Here is a 25,715-nt window from a genome sequence, read left to right as displayed (position 1 = left end):
TTTCTCTCTCTTTCCCGCTTTCTTTCTCTCTTTCTCTCTCTTGGAGGACCTGAGCCCTAGGACCATGCCTCAGGACTACCTGGCATGATGACTCCTTGCTGTCCCCAGTCCACCTGGCCGTTCTGCTGCTCCAGTTTCAACTGTTCTGCCTGCGGCTATGGAACCCTGACCTGTTCACCGGACGTGCTACCTGTCCCAGACCTGCAGTTTTCAACTCTCTAGAGACAGCAGGAGCGGTAGAGATACTCTGAATGATCGGCTATGAAAAGCCAACTGATATTTACTCCTGAGGTGCTGACCTGTTGCATCCTCGACAAACACTGTGATTATTATTATTTGACCCTGCTGGTCATCTATGAACATTTGAACATCTTGGCCATGTTCTGTTATAATCTCCACCTGGCACAGCCAGAAGAGGACTGGCCACCCCTCAGAGCCTGGTTCCTCTCTAGGTTTCTTCCTAGGTTCTGGGCTTTCAAGGGAGTTTTTCCTAGCCACCGTGCTACTACTCCTGCATTGCTTGCTGTTTGGGGTTTTAGGCTGGGTTTCTGTACTGCACTTTGTGACATCAGCTGATGTAAGAAGGGCTTTATAAATACATTTGATTTGAGGGTAGTCTATATACAGTAGGTCTGTAAGGGTAATCTATTTACAGTAGATATCTGAGGGTAGTCTATATACAGTAGGTCTGTGAGGGTAATCTATATACAGTAGGTTTGTGAGGGTAGTCTATATACAGTAGGTCTGTGAGGATGGTCTATATACAGTAGGTCTGTGAGGGTAGTCTATATACAGTAGGTCTGTGAGGTTAGTCTATATACAGTAGGTCTGTAAGGGTAGTCTATATAAGGTAGGTCTGTCAGGGTAGTCTATATACATCCATACACACAGGGCCCTACTGTAGGTACTATTTGCATATGACGATAAACCCTTTGTTGTCCTATTGATCTCCCATTAACCGTTCCTCTCATTACTGTAACCACCACCACACACACACCAGCGATACTTCCACTAGCTCAGCAACATTCCCCCTCCTCTCACTGCGTCCCAAATGGCACCCTATTCTCTATAGGGCACTACTAGGACTCTGGTCAAAAGTAGTACACTATATAGGGAATTGGGTGCCATTAACGACTCACCCTCAGTCTCCACCTGGGCTTAACAACACAAACCCTAATGGAGCCTATGGAACAACACAAAACCCCTCAACCCTTTTCTGTACAGCCTGTCAATGAAAATCAATCTCAATGACATCACAATCGGATTCTACAATTTGATCATAGATGTGGTAAAGGAGTCAATGGAACGTTCCATTGACCAGAATGCAGACGTTCCATTGACCAGAATGCAGACGTTCCATTGCCCAGAATGCAGACGTTCCATTGACCAGAATGCAGACGTTCCATTGCCCAGAATGCAGACGTTCCATTGCCCAGAATGCAGACGTTCCATTGACCAGAATGCAGACGTTCCATTGACCAGAATGCAGACGTTCCATTGACCAGAATGCAGAAGTTCCATTGCCCAGAATGCAGACGTTCCATTGACCAGAATGCAGATGTTCCATTGACCAGAATGCAGACGTTCCATTGACCAGAATGCAGACGTTCCATTGACCAGAATGCAAACGTTCCATTGACCAGAATGCAGATGTTCCTCCCTCTTCTCTTACCCATCATTCCTAGTTTCTCCTGGCATCTTTCAGTCTTTCCTCCTCTGTGGACCCCCTCCCTCCATCAAATCCCTCCCTCGACACACTCATGCACACCAGCCCCTCAAACACAGCCCCCAGTGAGAGATGGATAGGGGGATGAGAGAAAGGAGAAGGAAGAAGAGGAGTGTCCCAGGTTTTTGGAGAGGTACATGGGGTCTGAGATGATACATGATCTCCTTAAGGCCCAATGGTCCACCTCCTCCTCCAGGGTAAAGAAGGGACACTCAGACCCCACCTTACCCAGGCTCGGGGGCACCACCCTAGGCCTTGATGCTGCCATCACCCCCCTGACCCTCCAGGCCCTACAGAGCCAACTGTGCCTCTCCTGGAGGAGAGAGCTGGATGGAACCACCACCAAAGAGGCTGAGGGGACTCAGGACGGAGCAGAGTGTCTGAACAAGCCAGAGAGGCTGGACAAGCCCAGAACGGAGCATCGCAAATGGAGTTTAGATAATGATGGTGAGGGTGATGAGGACCAGGGTGAAAACCAGGGTGAGAACCAGGAGGGGGGTCTGGCTCTGAGGGTGATCCGAGCGTGAGTCAGGCTCTGGGGTGGATCAGGGAGGCGGAGGGGTACCTCATCCACCCAGACTATGATGCTCTGGAGGATGTAGTTGGATCCTGTACCTAATGGAGTAATAACTAGCAAGACTGCCAGGATCTCAGTTTTGCAAAAGGGTGATTGGTCAAAAAGACTGCCACGTGAATTCAACAGCATAACTAATTGGTCTGATTTCTGCCACCCAACCAACCAAATTATTAAATCAAATCTTCAAGTGACTCTGAAACCATATGTTGTTTTCTTTCCCTTGCTGTTTTTCTCATCAGATGTTGATTGTTAACCTGTTATGGCTAGGGGGCAAACTCATGACAATGTAGTCCTATGTCAGGGTTATGATAGCTCTATGTCATGTTTGTCCTGTTGAGGGTAGTGGGCAGTATTTGCACGGCCGGATAAAAAAATGTACCCGATTTAATCTGGTTATTACTACTGCCCAGAAATATGCATATAATTATTGTCTTTGGATAGAAAACACCCTAAAGTTTCTGAAACTGTTTGAATGGTGTCTGTGAGTATAACAGAACTCATATGGCAGGCAAAAACCTGAGAAGATTCTGTACAGGAAGTGCCCTCTCTGACCATTCCTTGGGCTTCTTGACTCTCTTTATTGAAAATTTTGGATCTTTGCCGTAACGTGACACTTCCTACGGCTCCCATAGGCTCTCAGAAGGCGGAAAAAAGCTGGATCATGTCTTTGCAGCCCCTGGCTGAAAAACATTAGCGCCTTTGGTAAGTGGTCTATCAGAGGACAATGAGACTGAGGCGTGTGCACGAGGCGACCCCATGTTTTTATTTTCTCTCTCTTTGTACTAAAACAGGGTTTCCCGGTCTGAATATTATCGCTTTTTTATGAGAAAAATGGCATAAAAATTGATTTTAAACAGCGGTTGACATGCTTGCAAGTACGGTAATGGAATATTTAGAATTTTTTTGTCACGAAACGCGTCGGGCGCGTCACCCTTCTTTACACTTCGGATAGTGTCTTGAACGCATCGAACAAAACAGAGGATATTTGAACATAACTATGGATTATTTTGAACCAAACCAACATTTGTTATTGAAGTAGAAGTCCTGGGAGTGCATTCTGATGAAGAACAGCAAAGGTAATCAAATATTTCTTATAGTAAATCTGACTTTGGTGAGGGCTAAACTTGGTGGGTGTCTAAATAGCTAGCCCCTAATGGCTGGGCTATCTACTCAGAATATTGCAAAATGTGCTTTCACCGAAAAGCTATTTTAAAATCGGACATAGCGAGTGCATAAAGGAGTTCTGTATCTATAATTCTTAATATAATTGTTATGTTTTTTGTGAACGTTTATCGTGAGTAATTTAGTCAATTCACCGGAAGTTTGCGGGGGTATGCTAGTTCTGAACGTCACATGCTAATGTAAAAAGCTGTTTTTGATATAAATATGAACTTAATTGAACAAAACATGCATGTATTGTATAACATAATGTCCTAGGATTGTCATCTGATGAAGGTCATCAAAGGTTAGTGCTGCATTTAGCTGTGGTTTGGTTTTATGTGACATTATATGCTAGCTTGAAAAATGGGTGTCTGATTATTTCTGGCTGGGTACTCTGCTGACATAATCTAATGTTTTGCTTTCGTTGTAAAGCCTTTTTTGAAATCGGACAGTGTGGTTAGATTAACGAGAGTCTTGTCTTTAAAATGGTGTAAAATAGTCATATGTTTGAGAAATTGAAGTAATAGCATTTCTAAGGTATTTGAATAACGCGCCACGGCATTCCACTGGCTGTTATGTAGGTGGGACGATTTTGTCCCACCTACCCTAGAAAGGTTATGTAGCCTACCTGGGGTGACGTCCTGCACCAGTATGGGTGTCTGAGGTGTCAGGGTGAGTCCATGAGTGTTGAGGAGGGGGTCTCGTAGGATCTGGACGGTCAGTCTAACCGGGTAGTTGTTCTTCTGGTCCTGACTGCTAGACTCTCCCCCCCGCAGCTGCCTTCCCATCTACCAGGATACGCTCTCTGATTGGGGTAGAGACCAGGTATTAGCCAGAATCAGAGGACAAGGTAGCAGACAATCAGAATCAGGGAACCATACAAATGGAGATGTCATCCAATCAAAGGGGAGGACAACAGAAGGCAAGGTATCAGCCAATCAAAACAAACAAGGAAACACTTCATCATAATAGTCTGCTACAGATGATGTCGAATATTGCCTTGAATAACCAAGCCTAACCCAAACAAAACCATTTAGACAAACCCATTACTAGCCCCCAGGCTAACCTAGACAAAACCATTACTAGCCCCCAGGCTAACCCAAACAAAACCATTTAGACAAACCCATTACTAGCCCCCAGGCTAACCTAGACAAAACCATTACTAGCCCCCAGGCTAACCCAAACAAAACCATTTAGACAAACCCATTACTAGCCCCCAGGCTAACCTAGACAAAACCATTACTAGCCCCCAGGCTAACCTAGACAAAACCATTACTAGCCCCCCAGGCTAACCTAGACAAAACCATTACTACCCCCAGATCTAACCCAGACAAACCCATTACTAGCTCCCTGGCTAACCCAGTCAAACCCAAACTAGTCGGGCATAATGCCAAAGCTAACCCTGTTACGTGGCCGGCCTGGTTAGTACTAACCTGCTGCTGGAATCCCTGGAGCGTCGTAGCCATCGCCCCACCACCTGCTCCACCCGACTGGTCCTGCGGGACGGGGAGCGGCTTCTGTCCCGCTCCTCCATTTAACTACAGACAGGGGTTAAAGGTCAGAGGCCAAGGATGAGAGCAGGGGTTCAAATATAGATTAACATTGTGACTATTGTTCCATTGCCTGTATTAGAGGTATGCACGTAGACATGTCATAACTTTCAATGAGCAACATTTCCTATATGACCTAGGGATGTATGATTGGGAGGGTGTGTCTTCTATCTCTGATTCAGATCTTTAAATGTTTTACCTCTCAGTTTAACTCTGTTGCAGATCAGCATGCCCCACATAAAAAACCAAGGGTTAAAGACAGCTCTAATCCATGGTTCACGCATTAATTGTCTGAAAGATTTCATGAAAGAAACTTAGCTTGGGCTAAAGCTAAATTGACTGATTCTACCTCTTGACTGGCTTCTTCAGACATTTGAGAAAAGTTTGTCTTACTTTGGTTAACTTGTTATGGATAGGGGGCAGTATTTTCACGGCCGGATAAAAAATGTACCCGATTTAATCTGATTATTACTCCTGCCCAGAAACTAGAATATGCATATAATTATTAGCTTTGGATAGAAAACACTCCAAAGTTTCTAAAACTGTTTGAATGGTGTCTGTGAGTATAACAGAACTCATTTGGCAGGCCAAAACCTGAGAAGATTCCGAACAGGAAGCGCCCTCTCTGACCATATCTTGGCCTTCTTGATCATCTCTATCCAAAACAGGGGATCTCTGCTGTAACGTGACATTTTCTAATGCTCCCATAGGCTCTCAGAAGGCGCCAGAACGTTGAATGATGACTTTGCAGACCATGGCTGAAAAACAGTAGCGCATTTTGATAGTGGTCGATCTGAGAACAATGAGACTGGCGTGCGCGTGCGAGAAGAGTCCATTTTACTTACTTCGTCTTTGACTGAAAACAACGACTCCCGGTCGGAATATTATCACTTTTTTACGAGAAAAATCGCATAAAAATTGATTTTTAAACAGCGTTTGACATGCTTCGAAGTACGGTAATGGAATATTTTGACATTTTTGTCAAGAAACGCGCGGCGCATCACCCTTCGTTACCCTTCGGATAGTGTCTTCAACGCACAACAAAACGCCGCTATTTGGATATAACTATGGATTATTTGGAACCAAACCAACATTTGTTATTGAAGTAGAAGTCCTGGGAGTGCATTCTGATGAAGAACAGCAAAGGTAATCCAATTTTTCTTATAGTAAATCTGAGTTTGGTGAGTACCAAACTTGGTGGGTGTCAAAATAGCTAGCCATGATGGCCGGGCTATCTACTCAGAATATTGCAAAATGTGCTTTCACCGAAAAGCTATTTTAAAGTTGGACACCGCGATTGCATTAAGGAGTTCTGTATCTATAATTCTTAAAATAATTGTTATGTTTTTTGTGAACGTTTATCGTGAGTAATTTAGTAAATTCACCGGAAGTGTTCGGTGGGAATGCTAGTTCTGAATGTCACATGCTAATGTAAAAAGCTGTTTTTTTATATAAATATGAACTTGATTGAACAAAACATGCATGTATTGTATAACATAATGTCCTAGGAGTGTCATCTGATGAAGATCATCAAAGGTTAGTGCTGCATTTAGCTGTGGTTTTGTTTTTTGTGACATTATATGCTAGCTTGAAAAATGGGTGTCTGATTATTTCTGGCTGGGTACTCTGCTGACATAATCTAACGTTTTGATTTCGCTGTAAAGCCTTTTGAAATCGGACAGTGTGGTTAGATAAAGGAGAGTCTTGTCTTTAAAATGGTGTAAAATAGTCATATGTTTGAAAAATTGAAGTTTTGGGATTTTCGAGGACTTTGTATTTCGCGCCACGCCCATCATTGGATATTGGAGCAGGTGTTCCGCTAGCGGAACGTCTAGATGTAAGAGGTAACAAAGCAAAGTCAACATACTTTTTGAATTGTATATCAGAGAGTGGTGGAAATCCATCTCCATTGTGGAGTGATCAAATCAACAAAAACTCCACCCCCTCCTTGCCCCAGTAGACTGTGACAGTGTCTTGTCCCATAACAGTAAAAAATGACATTTGTGGAGTTTTTAATAATAATTTTGCCTAAACTGGCCATCTATTTGAACAAATGGTTTCTGGAAAGGATAAGGTGCAATTCTTGCTCACCATTAAACATTCTTAATTGGTGAGCGAGTGGTTTTGCGTGTTTTTCTTTGCAATGATGATTACACATTTTTTGATTGCACCTGGACTCATGTTAGTTGAGCACACTCTACTTCTTTCCAAAGAATGGTTTCTGAAAAGTCCTTTATTCCATTTATTTTAAACAGATATTAGAGAATGATGCACTTCCAGCCACTCACTCTTTGTTTTAAATTATATATTTTTTTATATCAATGATGTATTAAGTGACTTGCAAAAAATAGATGTAAAAGAATCGACAGGATCTGATTCACTTGATCCCTTTCTACTGCAGCTTTCTGTCGTCCTCAACCTTTGACCCATATGTTTTATTTAATAATCTCCCTGAGATCAGGAAGGCGGCGCATGTCCTCCCCTTTTACAAAATTGGGGATCCTTCTGACCTAGATAACTACCGGACAGTTTCTAAACTATCTTGCCTTGCAAAGAATATTAGAATCACTGGCACCTTTCAGCTAAGAAGTTTTTTTTTTACTTCAAACTACACACAGTGGCCAGTTTAGGTACACCACCCTGTTCACAAAAAAATTGATTGCTCCTACAGACAGGTAGACAGGCATTGAGGCAGGTAGACAGGCATTGAGGCATTCAGTTACTGTTCAATTCAACATTAGAATGGTTAAAACGAGTGACCTAAGCAACTTTGAGCGTGGTATGACCGCCGGTGCCAGGCGCGGCAGTTCCAGTATCTCAGAAACGACCTCCTGTGTTTTTCAAGCACGACAGTGTCTAGGGTTTACAGAGAATGAGAGAATGAGACAAACAAAAAACATCCAGTCCTGTGGGCGAAAACAGCTCGTTGACGAGATGGGTCACAGGAAAATGGTAAGAATCGCGCAAAGGCTAATAGGCAGTCCACAAAAAGACAAATAACGGTGCAGTATAACAGTCGGCGATACTTGTCACGTATGGGCTATTGCAGCAGACGAACACACCGGGTTCCACTACTATCATCTAAAAACAAGAAGAAATGGCTCCTGTGGGCACGCCATCACCAAAACTGGACAAATGAGTAATGGAAATACATTGCCTTGTCCGATGAATCCTGGTTCCTGTTGCGTCATGCTGATGGGGCCTTGAGTCCATGGCCCCATCCTGCCTGGTGTCAACGGTACAGGCTGGTGGCGGTGGTGTAATGGTGTGGGGAATGTTGTCCTGGTACACGTTAGGCCTCTTGACACCAACTGAACAATGTCTCCATGCCCCAAAGAATGTTTCCATGCCCGAAGGGGGGTCCGACCAGGTAGTCAATGGGTGAGTGTACAAAGCATCTTTCCATGACATAGATTGACCAGGTGATTCCAGGTGAAAGCTATGATCCATTATTGATGCCACCTGTTAAATCCACTTCAATAGTGTAGATGAAGGTGATGAGACATGTTAAATAAGGAGTTTTAGGCCTTGAGACAATTGAGACATGGATTGTGTATGTAAGCCATTCCGAGGGTGAATGGGCAAGACAAAATATTTAAGTGCCTTTGAACGGGGTATGGTAGTACTTATAAAATATGAGATACCAAACCCATTCACATTGTTAGTTAACTCTTGAGATTCCTCGGGTTGCCACCAAACTAGCTAAATCCACATTTAGTTTTAACGCTCCACATTTTTTTTTACACAATTCCTTACATTTGGATTCCCTGGTGCTACTAAAGCGGTTTAAAATCCTGATGATAAATGAGTTCAATGAGGTGTGCAATTATTTTGATTGACTTTACATTTAGTTTATGATGTTCTAATGTACTGGTTATTCTATCTTGATATTCCATCTGGTTATTCCATCTGGTTATTCCATCTGGCTATTCTATCTAGATAGAATATCTGGTTATTCTATCTGGTTACTCTATCTGGTTGCTCTATCTGGTTATTCTATCTTGTTATTCTATCTAGTTATTCCATCTTGTTATTCTATCTGGTTATTCTATCTAGTTATTCTATCTGGTTATTCCATCTTGTTATTCTATCTGGTTATTCTATCTAGTTATTCTATCTGGTTATTCCATCTAGTTATTCCATCTAGTTATTCCATCTGGTTGTTCTATCTGGTTGTTCTATCTTGTTTTTCTATCTTGTTCTTCTATCTGGTTATTCTATCTTGTTATTCTATCTGGTTGTTCTATCTAGATAGGAAATCTGGTTATTCTATCTGGTTATTTTATTTGGTTATTATATCTGGTTATTCTATCTAGAAAGGAAATCTGGTTATTCTATCTAGATAGAATAACCAGATAGAATAACCAGATTTCCTATCTGATTATTCTATCTTGTTGTTATATCTTGTTATTCTATCTTGTTATTCTATCTAGTTATTATGTCTAGATAGGAAATCTGGTTATTCTATCTGGTTATTATATCTGGTTATTCTATCTTGTTATTCTATCTTGTTATTCTATCTTGTTATTCTATCTGGTAATTCTATCTGGTTATTCTATCTGGTTATTCTATCTGGTTATTCTATCTGGTTATTCTATCTGGTTATTCTATCTGGTTTTTCTATCTGGTTATTATATCTGGTTATTCTATCTGGTAATTCTATCTGGTTATTCTATCTGGTTATTCTATCTGGTTATTCTATCTGGTTATTCTATCTGGTAATTCTATCTGGTTATTCTATCTGGTTATTCTATCTGGTTGTTCTATCTGGTAGATTTATATTTTATGAATTTGATTTATTTTCTGTCCTCAGGGCACCATTGGAAATGAAACCTTGGTCTCAATTGGGCTCGCCTGAATAAATAAAAGTTCACAAACACGCACACACACGCGCGCACGCACACACACACTTATATATTATTCAGTAGAGTGCTGTATGTGGTTTTGGGGGACCAGAGATGATGTCACTAGGGATTGTGATGCTCTAATTGGTCTGTAGACCAGACAGGCTGCGATTGGCTGATATCTACATGTGGTGCGCATAATGTCAATTGATCTCAAATAATACGGCTCCTAATTGTCAATCTCAGCTGTGGTGTCTCTTTTAATGGGTCTCCAATGGTTCAGTTGTGTGAGGAGGGGATCATCTCAAATGGATCCTGACAGACCATGTTGGACATGTGGTTGTAATGGATAGTGGTTCCGTCCCAAATGGCACCCTATCCCAATGGTTGGCCTGGCAACTCTTAACCCTCCCCGGCCACAGAAAGAAAACATGGGTGGGTGAGTGGGTGAGTGAGTGAATCAAAAATAGATACATGGATGGTTGGATGAATTATGAAGACAGTAGCATGTTTCTAAGGCCCTGGTGATAAATAGTGCACTATATATATGGTGCCATTTGGGACACAACCTAGGTCTGAGACTCCCATCTGGTAGGAAACAACAGACATTACTGATGATGGAACACACACATTACTGATGATGGAACACACATTACTGATGATGGGGCATTAACACCATCCATTAGACTAGAGAGAGAGGGAGGGAGGGTGTGGGAGAGAGGGGGTGAGAGAGAGAGAGAGAGAGAGAGAGAGAGAGAAAGAGGGAGAGAGAGATAGGGTTGATACTATAAGGTACTGTAGATCAGAAGAAGAGGAGTGAGACAGAGGTTAAAAGAGAGAGAGAGATCAAAGCAGAGAGAAAAAGTGGAGGAGGAAGAGGACCGGCAGAGAGTGATATATGAAGAGAGATGTATGAAAAGTGATATATGAAGAGAGAGATATGAAGAGAGATATAATGAAGAGAGAGAGAGAGAGTGAATGACAGAGAGAGATATCATCACACCCTGATCTGTTTCACTTGTCTTTGTGATTGTCTCCACCCCCCTCCAGGTGTCGTCCATCTTCCCCATTGTCTCCTGTGTATTTATACCTGTTTTCTCTGTTTGTCTGTTGCCAGTTTATTTTGTTTCGACAAGCCTACCAGCATTTCTCCCTCTGTTCCTGTCTCTCGATTGTTCCTGTTTTCTAGTTTTCCCGGTATTGACCTTTTCTGCCTGCCTTGACCCTGAGCCTGCCTGCCGTCCTGTACCTTTGCCCATCTATCTAGATTACTGACCTCTGTCTGCCCTGAGCCTGCCTGCCGTCCTGTACCTTTGCCCATCTATCTGGATTACTGACCTCTGCCTGCCCTGAGCCTGCCTGCCGTCCTGTACCTTTGCCCATCTATCTGGATTACTGACCTCTGCCTGCCCTGAGCCTGCCTGCCGTCCTGTACCTTTGCCCATCTATCTAGATTACTGACCTCTGTCTGCCCTGAGCCTGCCTGCCGTCCTGTACCTTTGCCCATCTATCTGGATTACTGACCTCTGCCTGCCCTGAGCCTGCCTGCCGTCCTGTACCTTTGCCCATCTATCTAGATTACTGACCTCTGTCTGCCCTGAGCCTGCCTGCCGTCCTGTACCTTTGCCCATCTATCTAGATTACTGACCTCTGTCTGCCCTGAGCCTGCCTGCCGTCCTGTACCTTTGCCCATCTATCTAGATTACTGACCTCTGTCTGCCCTGAGCCTGCCTGCCGTCCTGTACCTTTGCCCATCTATCTGGATTACTGACCTCTGCCTGCCCTGAGCCTGCCTGCCGTCCTGTACCTTTGCCCCATCTATCTGGATTACTGACCCCTGCCTGCATTGACCAGTCTTTTGCCTGCCCCTGTTGGATTAATAAACTGTTGTTATTTCGACGTTGTCTGCATCTGGGTCTTACCTGAAATGTGATAGATATATGAAGAGAGATAGTGAATGACAGAGAGAGATATATGAAGAGAGATAGTGAACGACAGAGAGAGATGTATGAAGAGAGATAATGAACGACAGAGAGAGATGTATGAAGAGAGATAGTGAACGACAGAGAGAGATGTATGAAGAGAGATAGTGAACGACAGAGAGATATATATGAAGAGGGATAGTGAATGACAGAGAGAGATATATGAAGAGGGATATTGAATGACAGTGAAATATATATTAAGAGAGAGAGCGAGAGAGAGAGAGAGAGAGAGAGAGAGAGAGTTGGAGGGTGAGAATGTAATGTTTATTGTTCATTTTTTTATTGTTTATTTTACTTTTGTTTTTTATCTATTTCACTTGCTTTGGCAATGTTAACATATGTTTCCCAGGCCATTAAAGCCCCTTGAATTGAATTGAAAGAGAGAGAGAAAGACAGAGAGAGTATCCTCCGTGTACAACGTAAAACACAAAATAATGCATGCAGAGCAGGGTTAGGCCGATACTGACTAATTATCAAAATCCAGAAAAGAGACGTTAAATTCTACAACCACCTAAAAGGAAGTGATTCCCAAACCATCCATAACAAAGCCATCACCTACAGAGAGATGAACCTGGAGAAGAGTGCCCTAAGAAACTGGTCCTGGGGCTCTGTTCACCAACACAAACAGACCCCACAGAGCCCCAGGACAGCAACACAATTAGACCCAACCAAAACATGAGAAAACAAAAGATAATTCCTTTACACATTGGAAAGAAATAACAAAACAACACAGCAAACTAGAATGCTATTTGGCCCTAAACAGAGAGTACACAGTGGCAGAATACCTGACCACTGTGACTGACCCAAATTTAAGGAAAGCTTTGACTATGTACAGACTCAGTGAGCACAGCCTTGCTATTGAGAAATGCAGCTGTAGGCAGACCTGGCTCTCAAGAGAAGACAGGCTATGTGCACACTGCCCACAAAATGAGTTGGAAACTGAGCTACACTTCTTAACTTGTATGACCATATTAGAGATACATATTTCCCTCAGATTACACAACACACAAAGAATTTGAAAACAAATCAAATTTTGATAAACTCCCATATCTATTGGGTGAAATACCAGTGTGCCATCACAGCAGCAAGATGTGTGACCTGTTGTCACAAGAAAAGGGCAACCAGTGAAGAACAAATGTAATTGTAAATAAAACACATATTTATTTATTTTCCCTTTTGTACTTGAACTATTTGCACATCATTACAACACTGTATATAGACGTAACATGATATTTGAAATGGGTTTATTATTTTGGAACTTGTGTATTCGTAATATCTACTGTTCACTTTTTATTGTTTATTTCACTTTTGTTAATTATCTATTTCACTTGCTTTGGCAACATAAACATATGTTTATCATGCCAATAAAGCCCTTTGAATTGAATTGACAGAGACAGAGACAGAGACAGAGACAGAGACAGAGAGACATAGTAGGAGAGATATAGATAGATGGAGAGAGAAAGAGACAGAGAGAGACAGAGACAGAGAGAGAGAGAGAGAGAATAACAGAGAGAGAGAGAGAGAGAATGACAGAGAGACAGAGAGATGGAGAGTGGGAGAGCGAGAGAGAGAGAGGGAGAGATGGAGAGAGGGAGAGAGATGGAGAGAGAGAGAATGAGAGAGCGAGAGAGAGAATAACAGAGAGAGAGATAGAGAATGACAGAGAGAGAGAGATAGAGAATGACAGAGAGAGAGAGATAGAGAATGACAGAGAGAGAGAGAGAGATGGAGAGTGGGAGAGCGAGAGAGAGATAGAGAGAGATGGAGAGAGGGAGAGAGATGGAGAGAGAGAGAATGAGAGAGCGAGAGAGAGAATAACAGAGAGAGAGATAGAGAATGACAGAGAGAGAGAGATGGAGAGTGGGAGAGCGAGAGAGAGATAGAGAGAGATGGAGAGAGGGAGAGAGATGGAGAGAGAGAGAATGAGAGAGCGAGAGAGAGAATAACAGAGAGAGAGATAGAGAATGACAGAGAGAGAGAGATGGAGAGTGGGAGAGCGAGAGAGAGGGAGAGAGAGAGAGAGAGAGAGAGAGAGAGAGAGAGAGAGAGAGAGAGAGAATGACACAGACAGACAGAGAGAAAGCGGTGTCTCCAGAGACTGTGTTGTCTATCTATGAGTCATGGTCACATTAGCCCTCAATCTGTCCGTCTGTCTGTTTTGTTTGTCCATCTCAAATTACACACACGCACACAAACATGCACAAACACACACACACACAGGAAGGGGGGAAAGATCTCTACAGGTGCAGGAACCAATCCGGACCAGAGTAAACTTTACTGAATCACACCTGTCATCACAAAGCATTTCAGAGTAGGAGTGTTGACTTAGGATCAGGTCTCCCCTGTCCATGTTGTAATCTCATTCATTATGCTCTAGGATCAGGTCTCCCCTGTCCATGTTGTAATCTCATTCATTATGCTCTAGCATCACGTTTCCCCTGTCCATGTTGTAATCTCATTCATTATGCTCTAGGATCAGGTCTCCCCTGTCCATGTTGTAATCTCATTCATTATGATCTAGGATCAGGTCTCCCCTGTCCATGTTGTAATCTCATTCATTATGATCTAGGATCAGGTCTCCCCTGTCCATGTTGTAATCTCATTCATTATGCTCTAGGATCAGGTCTCCCCTGTCCATGTTGTAATCTCATTCATTATAATCTAGGATCAGGTCCCCCCGTCCATGTTGTAATCTCATTCATTATGATCTAGGATCAGGTCTCCCCTGTCCATGTTGTAATCTCATTCATTATGCTCTAGGATCAGGTCTCCCCTGTCCATGTTGTAATCTCATTCATTATGATCTAGGATCAGGTCTCCCCTGTCCATGTTGTAATCTCATTCATTATGATCTAGGATCAGGTCTCCCCTGTCCATGTTGTAATCTCATTCATTATGATCTAGGATCAGGTCCCCCCGTCCATGTTGTAATCTCATTCACTATAATTAACAAGTCAAACTGATCCTAGATCAAAACTCCTACTCTGAGACTTTGTGATTACAGGCTCAGACCTAAACAGAACAATACTAGGTTAGACCAGACTAACAGAACAAGACCAGACTAGACTAGACTAACAGAACAAGACCAGGCCCAGACCTAACAGAACCTTACCAGGCTAGACCAGACTAGCAGAACCAGACCAGGCTAGACCAGGATAAACCTGAAACAATTACACTTTCGCACCCTGATCTGTTTCACCTGTCTTTGTGTTTGTTTCCACCCCCACCAGGTGTCTCCCATCTCCCCTCATTATCCCCAGTGTATTTATGCCTGTGTTTTCTGTTTGTCTGTTGTCAGTTTGTCTTGTGATGTCAGGTCTTACCAGTGTGCATTCCCATTTTCCTTTTTCTCAAGTGTTTGTTTCCTAGTTTTCCCGGTTCTGACCATTCCGCCTTCCCTGACGAACTGGGCTACTGGTTTTATCATGGGTTGGAGCCCATTCTGCCATGGTCATTGTCTTAAGTCGGCCCAGCCTGGCCTGGGACATCTTCTTGCAGGCTTGAGAGAAGCTCTCGGATCTCTCCGCCATTCCCGCGAAGTACCTGGACCTCCGGGAAGTCTTTAACAAGGCCTGCGCTACGGCTCTCCCTCCGCATCGACCCTATGACTGCGCCATTGACCTTCTCCTGGGCGCTACACCCCCTCGAGGGGGCTTTACTCCTGGAGACCAAGGCTATAGAGGAGTACATTCAGAACTCTCTCGCTGCAGGGAGTATTCGTCCATCGGCCTCTCCCGCCGGCGCAGGGTTGTTCTTTGTGGAGAAGGACAAAACCCTGTATCGACTACAGGGACCTTAATGACATCACAGTTAAAAAACGTCACCCTCTACCACTCATCTCCTCGGCTTTCAAACCTCTTCATGAAGCGACCATCTTCTCTAAATTGGACCTTCGGAACGGCCTACCATCTTGTTTAGGTACGGGAGGGAGATTAGTGTAAAACAGCCTTTAACACAGCTAGCGGGCACTATGAGTATTTAGTTATGCCAATTGGATAAAAACGGTTAAAAACCGTCACCCTGACTGACCAGCGCTCCTGGGGTGTTCTAGATCCTGGTCAACGATGTGCTCCGGGACATGCTGAACCGGTTCGTGTTTGTCTACCTCCACGACATCCTTGTCTTTTACTGTTAAGCTCAAGACCACGTCCTCCACGTCTGACAAGTCCTTCAGCTGACCAAGAGTTCTCGAAACTCTCGTACCATCCCGTCAGTTTGTGGTGGAGGTCGACGCCTCGGATGTCGGAGTGGGGGCCGTTCTGCCCCGGACCAAAAGCTGCACCCCTGCGCATTCCTCTCCCATCGTCTTACCCCTGCTGAGAGGAACTATGATGTGGGAAATCGAGAACTTGTTGCTGTCAAGATGGCGTTGGACGAGTGGAGGCACTGGTTGGAGGAGGTGGAACACCCATTCTTAGTGTGGCCTGACCATAATAATCTGGAATATCTCCGCACCGCCAAGCGCCTCAACTCTAGGCAGGCTTGATGGGCCCTGTTATTCACCCGTTTCAATTTCAGTCTCTCCTACTGCCCGGGGGTCCAAGAACGTGAAGCCTGATGAACTCTCACGGTTGTATTGCTCCACTGCTACTCTGTCTGACCCCGAGACCATCCTCCCTACCTCCTGTCTAGCGGCTACAGTCATCTGGGGTATAGAGAGCCTGGTCTGTAAAGCGCAGCGTTCCCCGGTCCTGGAATGGGCACATTCCTCAAGACTGACCTGCCATCCAGGCTCCCGTTGGATGACGCTTTTGGTGGCCTTCCAACCGCCCATTTTATTCCCCTCCTAAGTTACCCTCAGCCAAGGAGACGGCCCAGCTCATGCTGCAGCACTTCATCCGGATCCATGGACTTCCGGTTGACATGATCTCTGATCGTGGTCCCCACTTCTGGTTCTGGAAGGCATTCTGCACCCTCATTGGGTTGTCAGCCAGTCTGTCTTCTGGTTTCCACCCCAATCTAATGGCCAGTCAGAGCGAGCCAATCAGGACCTAGCGATAGCCCTTCATTGCCTGGTCTCCGCCAACCCAACCACATGGAGCCAGCAACTTGAACTTGAACTGCACTGTTGGTTAAGGGCTTGTAAAGTAAGCATTTCACGGTAAGGTCTACACTTGTTGTATTCGGTGCATGTGACAAATAAAGTTTGATTGGTTTGGGTGGAATACGCCCACCACAGCCTTCTCTGCTCGGCCACTGGCCTCTCACCCTTCGAGTGTCCCTTGGGATATCAACCCCCGCTCTTCCCTGAGCAAGAGGAGGAAGTCAGCCATCCCCCTGCCCAGATGTTCATCCGCTGCTGTCTCCGTACCTGGAAGAGAGCCGAGCTGTTGAAGACCACTTCCAGGTATCGGTGACAAGCGGATCGCCACCGGACCCCCTGCTCCCTGCTATCGGCTCAGTCAGAGGGTATGGCTGTCCACTCGGGACCTGCCCCTCCGGGTGGAGTACGGTAAACTTTCCCCCCGTTTCATCGGCCCTTCCCCATCTCTAAAGTACTTAGCCCCTCTGCTGTTCGTCTTCTGTTGCACCGCACCCTCCGTATACATCCCACTTTTCATGTGTCTAGGATTAAACCTCTGTCTCACAGCCCTTTGTCTCCTGTTTCTGTTTGTCTGTTGCCAGTTTGTCTTGTCAGTTTTTACCAGCGTGCTTTCCCGTTTTCTTGTTTCTCAAGTGTTTTTTCCCAAGTTTTCTAGGTTCTGACTATTCTGCATGCCTTGAGCTTTCTGCCGTCCTGTACCTGCCTGACTCTGACCTGACTACGAACCTCTGCTAGTCCTTGACCTGCCCTTTGTGTTATAATAAATTATTGAGAACTGTACTATCTGGGTCATATCCTGAGTTGTGATAGACACCAGGCAAATGTGATGCTAACTATCCACCATATGATTAATGGATATTTACATGGCATTTGTCTTCTTCAAAAGTAGATTATGAAAAACACTGAGTGAGGTTTCAGCTCATGCCAAACACTAAAACCACTCAACAACATATTTATTCCAATACATTCTAGTCCCTTCTCATTAATAACATATCTCTAATGAACGCTTTTGTCGTTTGGACTTCCAAAGTGAATCCATTGTAGTCTATTTATCAGAATGTATGACAGAACACTGGTTTCTAATCTCATTGCTGTCTATTTATCAGAATGTATGACAACACTGGTATCTAATCTCATTGTTGTATATTTATCAGAATGTATTTATTTTTTTATTTTATTTCACCTTTGTCACGTCCTGACCAGCAGATGGAGCTATTGTATTAGTTTTGGGGTCAGGACGTGGCAGTTTTTGTGTATGTGAATGATTGTGTTGTTGATTGGGACTTCCAATTGAAGGCAGGTGTGTTGAGTTGCCTTTGATTGGAAGTCCTATATAGGTGTGTGTGTTTTTCTTTGGGGTTGTGGGTGGTTGTTTTTGCACTGCGTTTCATAGCCTGCAGAACTGTTGCTGTTGTCACCTTTATTGTTTTGTCAAGTGGATGCTTTACTCCTTTTTTGAAATTAAATATGAGTATTCATATACCTGCTGCGCCTTGGTCTTCCCTCCATGACAACTATTGTTACAGAACCACCCACCAAAGGACCAAGCAGCAGAAGAGGAGGAAGCCACGGGAGAAAAAAATGGAGGAATGGACCTGGCAGGACGAAAGACAATTCTGGGAGGACAAGTTAAGGGAGCTAAGGGAACCCGAGAGGGTTTTTGGGGGGGCACACGGGTAGTTTGGCCAGGCCAGGGAAGAGCCGTAAGCCAGCTACCCGTGACAACAGGGAGGTGCGTATGAGGTGGAGGGCGCCATGTTACGCTGAGGTACGCACCATCTCGCCTATACGGACGCACAGCCCAGTCCGGCCAGTACCAGCGCCCCGCAGGTGCCAGGGCAAGGTGAGCATCGAGCCGGAAGGGGTGATGCCAACCCTGCACTCAAGACCGCCAGTGCGCCCTTTCGGTCCGGTGTTTCCCGCTAGACACACTAGCATGGAGGTGCGTGTCTCCAGGCTGGCACGTCCAGTACCAGCCCCACGCATCAGGAGTCTAGTGCGTCAGCCCAGCCTCGCCAGTCAAGAGTCACCAGAGCTGCCCGCCAGTCGTAAGTCACCAGAGCTGCCCGCCAGTTGTAAGTCACCAGAGCTGCCCGCCAGTCAACAGTCACCAGAGCTGCCCGCCAGTCAACAGTCACCAGAGCTGTCCGCCAGTCAACAGTCACCAGAGCTGCCCGCCAGTCAACAGTCACCAGAGCTGACCGCCAGTCAACAGCCGCCAGAGCTGCCCGCCAGTCGTAAGTCGCCAGAGCCGCCCGCCAGTCAGGAGTCACCAGAGCCACCCGCTAGTCAGGAGCCGCCAGAGCCGCCCGCTAGTCAGGAGCCGCCAGAGGGGCCCGGCTGCCCGGAGCTGCCAGAGTGGCCAGACTGCCCGGAACTGCCAGAGTGGCCAGACTGCCCGGAACTGCCAGAGTGGCCAGACTGCCCGGAGCTGCCAGAGTGGCCAGACTGCCCGGAGCTGCCAGAGTGGCCAGACTGCCCGGAGCTGCCAGAGTGGCCAGACTGCCCGGAGCTGCCAGAGTGGCCAGACTGCCCGGAGCTGCCAGAGTGGCCAGACTGCCCGGAGCTGCCAGAGTGGCCAGACTGCCCGGAACTGCCAGAGTGGCCAGACTGCCTGGAACTGCCAGAGTGGCCCTCCTGCCCTCCGGCCCAGCCCGAGTGGCCCTCCTGCCCTCCGGCCCAGCCCGAGTGGCACGCACACCCTCCGGCACAGCCCGAGTGGCCCTCCTGCCCTCCGGACCAGCCCGAGTGGCCCTCCTGTCCTCCGGCCCAGCCCGAGTGGCCCTCCTGTCCTCCGGCCCAGCCCGAGTGGCCCTCCTGTCCTCCAGCCCGAGTGGCCCTCCTGTCCTCCGGCCCAGCCCGAGTGGCCCGCCTGTCCTCTGGCCCAGCCCGAGTGGCCCTCCTGCCCAGCCCGAGTGGCCCTCCTGCCCTCCGGCCCAGCCCGAGTGGCCCTCCTGCCCCTCCTGCCCTCCGGCCCAGCCCGAGTGGCCCTCCTGCCCTCCGGCCCAGCCCGAGTGGCACGCACGCCCTCCGGCACAGCCCGAGTGGCCCTCCTGCCCCCCGGCCCAGCCCGAGTGGCCCTCCTGTCCTCCGGCCCAGCCTGAGTGGCCCTCCTGTCCTCCGGCCCAGTCTGAGTGGCCCTACTGTCCTCTGGCCCAGCCCGAGTGGCCCTCCTGTCCTCCGACCCAGCCCGAGTGGCCCGCCTGTCCTCCGGCCCAGCCCGAGTGGCCCGCCTGTCCTCCGGCCCAGCACGAATCGGCGCCACCAAAGTGGGCGACGCCGAAGGTGGAGCGAGGTCCACGTCCTGCACCTGAGCCACCTCCAGGATAGGTGGGTTGGGGAGGGAGGGTGTAGCACAGTGCCGTCGGTGACGTCAGCCACCCTCCCTTCCCTCCCTTATTGTTTAGGGGTTAGTGTTTATGGGTTTTTTGTTGGTGTTTTCTGTTGGTAGGTGCATTCCGGGGTCTGCACCTTGAGGGGGGGGGACTGTCACGTCCTGACCAGCAGATGGAGCTATTGTATTAGTTTTGGGGTCAGGACGTGGCAGTTTTTGTATGTGAATGATTGTGTTGTTGATTGGGACTTCCAATTGAAGGCAGGTGTGTTGAGTTGCCTTTGATTGGAAGTCCTATATAGGTGTGTGTGTTTTTCTTTGGGGTTGTGGGTGGTTGTTTTTGCACTGCGTTTCATAGCCTGCAGAACTGTTGCTGTTGTCACCTTTATTGTCTTGTCAAGTGGATGCTTTACTCCTTTTTTTAAATTAAATATGAGTATTCATATACCTGCTGCGCCTTGGTCTTCTCTCCATGACAACTATTGTTACAACCTTTATGTAACCAGGTAGGCAAGTTGAGAAGAAGTTCACATTCACAATTGCAACCTGGCCAAGATAAAGCAAAGCAGTTTGACACATACAACAACACCGAGTTACACATGGAGTAAAACAAACATACAAACAATAATATAGTAGAAAAATAAGTCTATATACAAAGTGAGCAAATGAGGTGAGATAAGGAAGGTAAAGGCAAAAAAGGCTATGGTGGTGAAGTAAATACAATATAGCAAGTAAAACACTGGAATGGTAGATTTGCAGTGGAAGAAAGTGCAAAGTAGAAATAGAAATAATGGGGTGCAAAAGAGCAAAAGAAATAAATAAATACAGTAGGGGAAGAGGTAGTTGTTTGGGCTGAATTATAGATGGGCTATGTACAGATGCAGTAATCTGTGAGCTGCTCTGACAGCTGGTGCTTAAAGCTAGTGAGGGAGATAAGTGTTTCCAGTTTTAGAGATTTTTGTTGCAGTCATTGGCAGCAGAGAACTGGAAGGAGAGGCGGCCGAAGGAGGAATTGGCTTTGGGGGTGACCAGAGAGATATACCTGCTGGAGCACGTGCTACAGGTGGGTGCTGCTATGGTGACCAGCGAGCTGAGATAAGGGGGAACTTTACCTAGCAGGGTCTGGTAGATGACCTGGAGCCAGTGGGTTTGGCGACGAGTATGAAGCGAGGGCCAGCCAACGAGAGCATACAGGTCGCAGCGGTGGGTAGTATATGGTGCTTTGGTGACATTACCGATGGCACTGTGATAGACTGCATCCAATTTATTGAGTAGGGTATTGGAGGCTATTTTGTAAATGACATCGCCAAAGTCTAGGATCGGTAGGATGGTCAGTTTTGCGAGGGTATGTTTGGCAGCATGAGTGAAGGATGCTTTGTTGCGAAAAAGGAAGCCAATTCTAGATATAACTTTGGATTGGAGATGTTTAATGTGAGTCTGGAAGGAGAGTTTACAGTCTAACTAGACACCTAGGTATTTGTAGTTGTCTACATATTCTAAGTCAGAACTGTCCAGAGTAGTGATGCTTGACGGGCGGGCAGGTGCAGGCAGCGATCGGTTGAAGAGCATGCATTTAGTTTTACTTGTATTTAAGAGCAGTTGGAGGCCACGGAGGGAGAGTTGTATGGCATTGAAGCTTGTCTGGAGGGTTGTTAACACAGTGTTAACAAAGAAGGGCCAGAAGTATACAGAATGGTGTCATCTGCTTAGAGGTGGATCAGAGACTCACCAGCAGCAAGAGCGACATCATTGATGTATACAGAGAAGAGAGTCGGCCCGAGAATTGAACCCTGTGGCACCCCCATAGAGACTACCAGAGGCCCGGACAACAGGCCCTCCGATTTGACACACTGAACTCTATCAGAGAAGTAGTTGGTGAACCAGGCGAGGCAATCATTTGAGAAACCTAGGCTATTGAGTCTGCCGATGAGGATGTGGTGATTGACCGAGTCGAAATCCTTGGCCAGGTCAATGAATACGGCTGCACAGTATTGTTTCTTATCGATGGCGGTTACGATATCGTTTAGGACCTTGAGTGTGGCTGAGGTGCACCCATGACCAGCTCTGAAACCAGATTGCATAGCGGAGAAGGTGCGGTGGGATTCGAAGAGGGGGATGACCGCAGCTGCTTTCCAATGTATGACAGAACACTGGTATCTAATCTCATTGTTGTCTATTTATCAGAATGTATGACAGAACACTGGTATCTAATCTCATTGTCTATCAGAATGTATGACAACACTGGTATCTAATCTCATTGTCTACTACAGTGTTGTGAGGGAGGAGCCATTAGAACAATAGACACAGCGTAGCAAAGCATTTCACTGTCAAGAAACAAGGGGGTGGAGTCATGTGAACACTTTTATTGCAGAGTACTGTCTCACTGTCTCTCCCTGCCTTCATGTCTGTCAGTCTCATCCACCTAGCTCTTATTTCCCCAGTCTTTTCTTGATCAATCGTTCAACCAACCATCACTCACACTCTTTCTATTTATATTCCTCTCTCTCTCTCTCTCTCTCTCTCTCTCTCTCTCTCTCTCTCTCTCTCTCTCTCTCTCTCTCTCTCTCTCTCTCTCTCTCTCTCTCTCTGTCGCTCTCTCATTCTCTCTCTCTCTCTCTCGGTTTATTAGATAAGTAGAAACAATGGGAGGAGTCAGATTTCCTCTGACAGGGTAATACTGACACACACACACACACACACACACACACACACACACACACACACACACACACACACACACACACACACACACACACACACACACACACACACACATACACACACACTAGAGGCTAATGGGGCTACAGCAGCACATGTGCCCTACTCAACCATTCACTTTCTCCCTGCCTCACTCTTCCCATCTTCTCCTCCTCTACCTCTCTCTTTTACTACCTCGTTCAACTTCTTCTTCATAGTTCTTTCACTTACAGCACGTTTATACATTCAAACTAAAATAAAACACACATCGGACAAATGGCATGTGCTTACACAAACACACACACAGATAATGAGATTACTGTGAGTGTGTGTGTGTGTTACTGCGTCACCCCACTGAGCCAGATTAGAGACAATCACCTCAGACCAACGTACAGCCATATACACTAAGACAGAGAACCCTCTACTCTGTCTGTCTCTCTCTGTCTGTCTCTGTCTGTTTCTCCCTTGCTCTCTCTCCTTCATTATTTCTCTCTCTCTCTCTCTCTCTCTCACACACAAACACAAAACACACATACACACCCAGTTACCCTCCTCCCCCTCCACAAACACAGTTACCCCCCCCCCCCGCAAACACAGTTACCCTCTTCCCCCTCCACAAACACAGTTACCCTCCTCCCCCTGCACAAACACAGTTACCCTCTTCCCCCTCCACAAACACAGTTACCCTCCTCCCCTCCACAAACACAGTTACCCTCCTCCCCCTGCACAAACACAGTTACCCTCCTCCCTCTCCACAAACACAGTTACCCTCCTCCCCCTCCACAAAGACAGTTACCCTCCTCCCCTCCACAAACGCAGTTACCCTCCTCCCCTCCACAAACACAGTTACCCTCCTCCCCTCCACAAACACAGTTACCCTCCTCCCCCTCCACAAACACAGTTACCCTCCTCCCCCTCCACAAACACAGTTACCCTCCTCCCCCTCCACAAAGACAGTTACCCTCCTCCCTCTCCACAAACACAGTTACCCTCCTCCCCTCCACAAACACAGTTACCCTCCTCCCTCTCCACAAACACAGTTACCCTCCTCCCCTCCACAAACACAGTTACCCTCCTCCCTCTCCACAAACACAGTTCCCCTCCTCCCCCTCCACAAACACAGTTACCCTCCTCCCCTTCCAAACAGTTACCCTCCTCCCCTCCACAAACACAGTTACCCTCCTCCCCTTCCAAACACAGTTACCCTCCTCCCCCTCCACAAACACAGTTACCCTCCTCCCTCTCCACAAACACAGTTACCCTCCTCCCCCTCCACAAACACAGTTGCCCTCCTCCCCTCCACAAACACAGTTACCCTCCTCCCCCTCCACAAACACAGTTACCCTCCTCCCCTCCACAAACACAGTTACCCTCCTCCCCTTCCAAACAATTACCCTCCTCCCCTCCACAAACACAGTTACCCTCCTCCCCTCCACAAACACAGTTACCCTCCTCCCTCTCCACAAACACAGTTACCCTCCTCCCCTCCACAAACACAGTTACCCTCCTCCCCTCCACAAACACAGTTACCCTCCTCCCCCTCCACAAACACAGTTACCCTCCTCCCCTTCCAAACACAGTTACCCTCCTCCCCCTCCACAAACACAGTTACCCTCCTCCCCTTCCAAACACAGTTACCCTCCTCCCCCTCTACAAACACAGTTACCCTCCTCCCCTTCCAAACACAGTTACCCTCCTCCCTCTCCACAAACACAGTTACCCTCCTCCTCCTCCCCCACCACAAACACAGTTACCCTCCTCCCCTTCCAAACAGTTACCCTCCTCCCCTCCACAAACACAGTTACCCTCCTCACCTTCCAAACACAGTTACCCTCCTCCTCTCCACAAACACAGTTACCCTCCTCACCTTCCAAACAGTTCCCCTCCTCCCTCTCCACAAACACAGTTCCCCTCCTCCCCCTCTCACCTGTGCTTTGTCCTCTGTATCAGGGCTCCATCATAGTGTAATCCCCAGTTACTCCCCATCTCTGATCTCTCTCTGGACATCCTGGTGAGGAAGAGGAAGGTGCTGCTTCTTCATCTCCTGCTGATACAACACAACATGAATGATCGCCAGATAAATATTGAACAAACTATCAACTACAAATGTGTTGATATGTAACCTGTTGCTAGGATTACAGTAAAGTTTAGAGTCAGAGTAAATGTGTTGATATGTAACCTGTTGCTAGGGTTACAGTAAAGTTTAGAGTCAGAGTAAATGTGTTGATATGTAACCTGTTGCTAGGGTTACAGTAAGGTTTAGGGTCAGAGTAAATATGTTGATATGTAACCTGTTGCTAGGGTTACAGTAAGGTTTAGAGTCAGAGTAAATGTGTTGATATGTAACCTGTTGCTAGGGTTACAGTAAGGTTTAGAGTCAGATTAAATATGTTGATATGTAACCTGTTGCTAGGGTTACAATAAGGTTTAGAGTCAAAGTAGAAGGCTAGCTTTTTCAAACAGAAATTTGCATCCTGCAGCTCTAATTCCAAAAGTTTTGGGACACTGTAAAGTCCATGGATAATAACAGCACCTCCTCCCAGCTGCCCACTGCACTGAGGCTAGGAAACACTGTCACCACTGATAATTCCATGATAATCGAGAATTTCAATAAGCATTTCTCTACGGCTGGCCATGCTTTCCACCTGGCTACCCCAACCCCGGCCAACAGCTCTGCACAACCTGCAGCAACTTACCCAAGCCTCCCTAGCTTCTCCTTCACCCAAATCCAGACAGCTGATGTTCTGAAAGAGCTGCAAAATCTGGATCCCTACAAATCAGCTGGGCTAGACAATCTGGA

At 46.4% G+C, this 25,715-nt stretch overlaps 1 protein-coding gene and 1 long non-coding RNA gene across 2 annotated transcripts in view; both read right to left on the bottom strand.

Annotated features, from left to right (window-relative positions):
* Positions 1-4,234, bottom strand: part of LOC123744179 (FERM and PDZ domain-containing protein 3) — a gene marked incomplete at its 5' end in the record, with an annotated part of 31,476 nt that extends 27,242 nt beyond the window's left edge. Inside the window, one exon of the mRNA XM_045722628.1 lies at positions 4,093-4,234. Coding sequence (XP_045578584.1) covers positions 4,093-4,234 — 142 coding nt within the window. The remainder of the gene's footprint in view (positions 1-4,092) is intronic.
* A 1-nt stretch (position 4,235) lies between these two features.
* The window catches only part of LOC123744226 (uncharacterized), a 51,606-nt gene continuing 30,126 nt past the window's right edge, over positions 4,236-25,715 (bottom strand). Inside the window, exons 2-4 of the long non-coding RNA XR_006770817.1 lie at positions 24,843-24,959; positions 4,898-5,002; positions 4,236-4,269 (exon numbers count right to left, since the gene is read on the bottom strand). This is a non-coding gene — a long non-coding RNA (uncharacterized lncRNA). The remainder of the gene's footprint in view (positions 4,270-4,897; positions 5,003-24,842; positions 24,960-25,715) is intronic.

This window comes from Salmo salar, chromosome ssa08, assembly GCF_905237065.1.
Source record: "Salmo salar chromosome ssa08, Ssal_v3.1, whole genome shotgun sequence".
NCBI classification, from domain to species: domain Eukaryota; kingdom Metazoa; phylum Chordata; class Actinopteri; order Salmoniformes; family Salmonidae; genus Salmo; species Salmo salar.
This window is presented reverse-complemented; position numbering and strand designations above follow the sequence as displayed.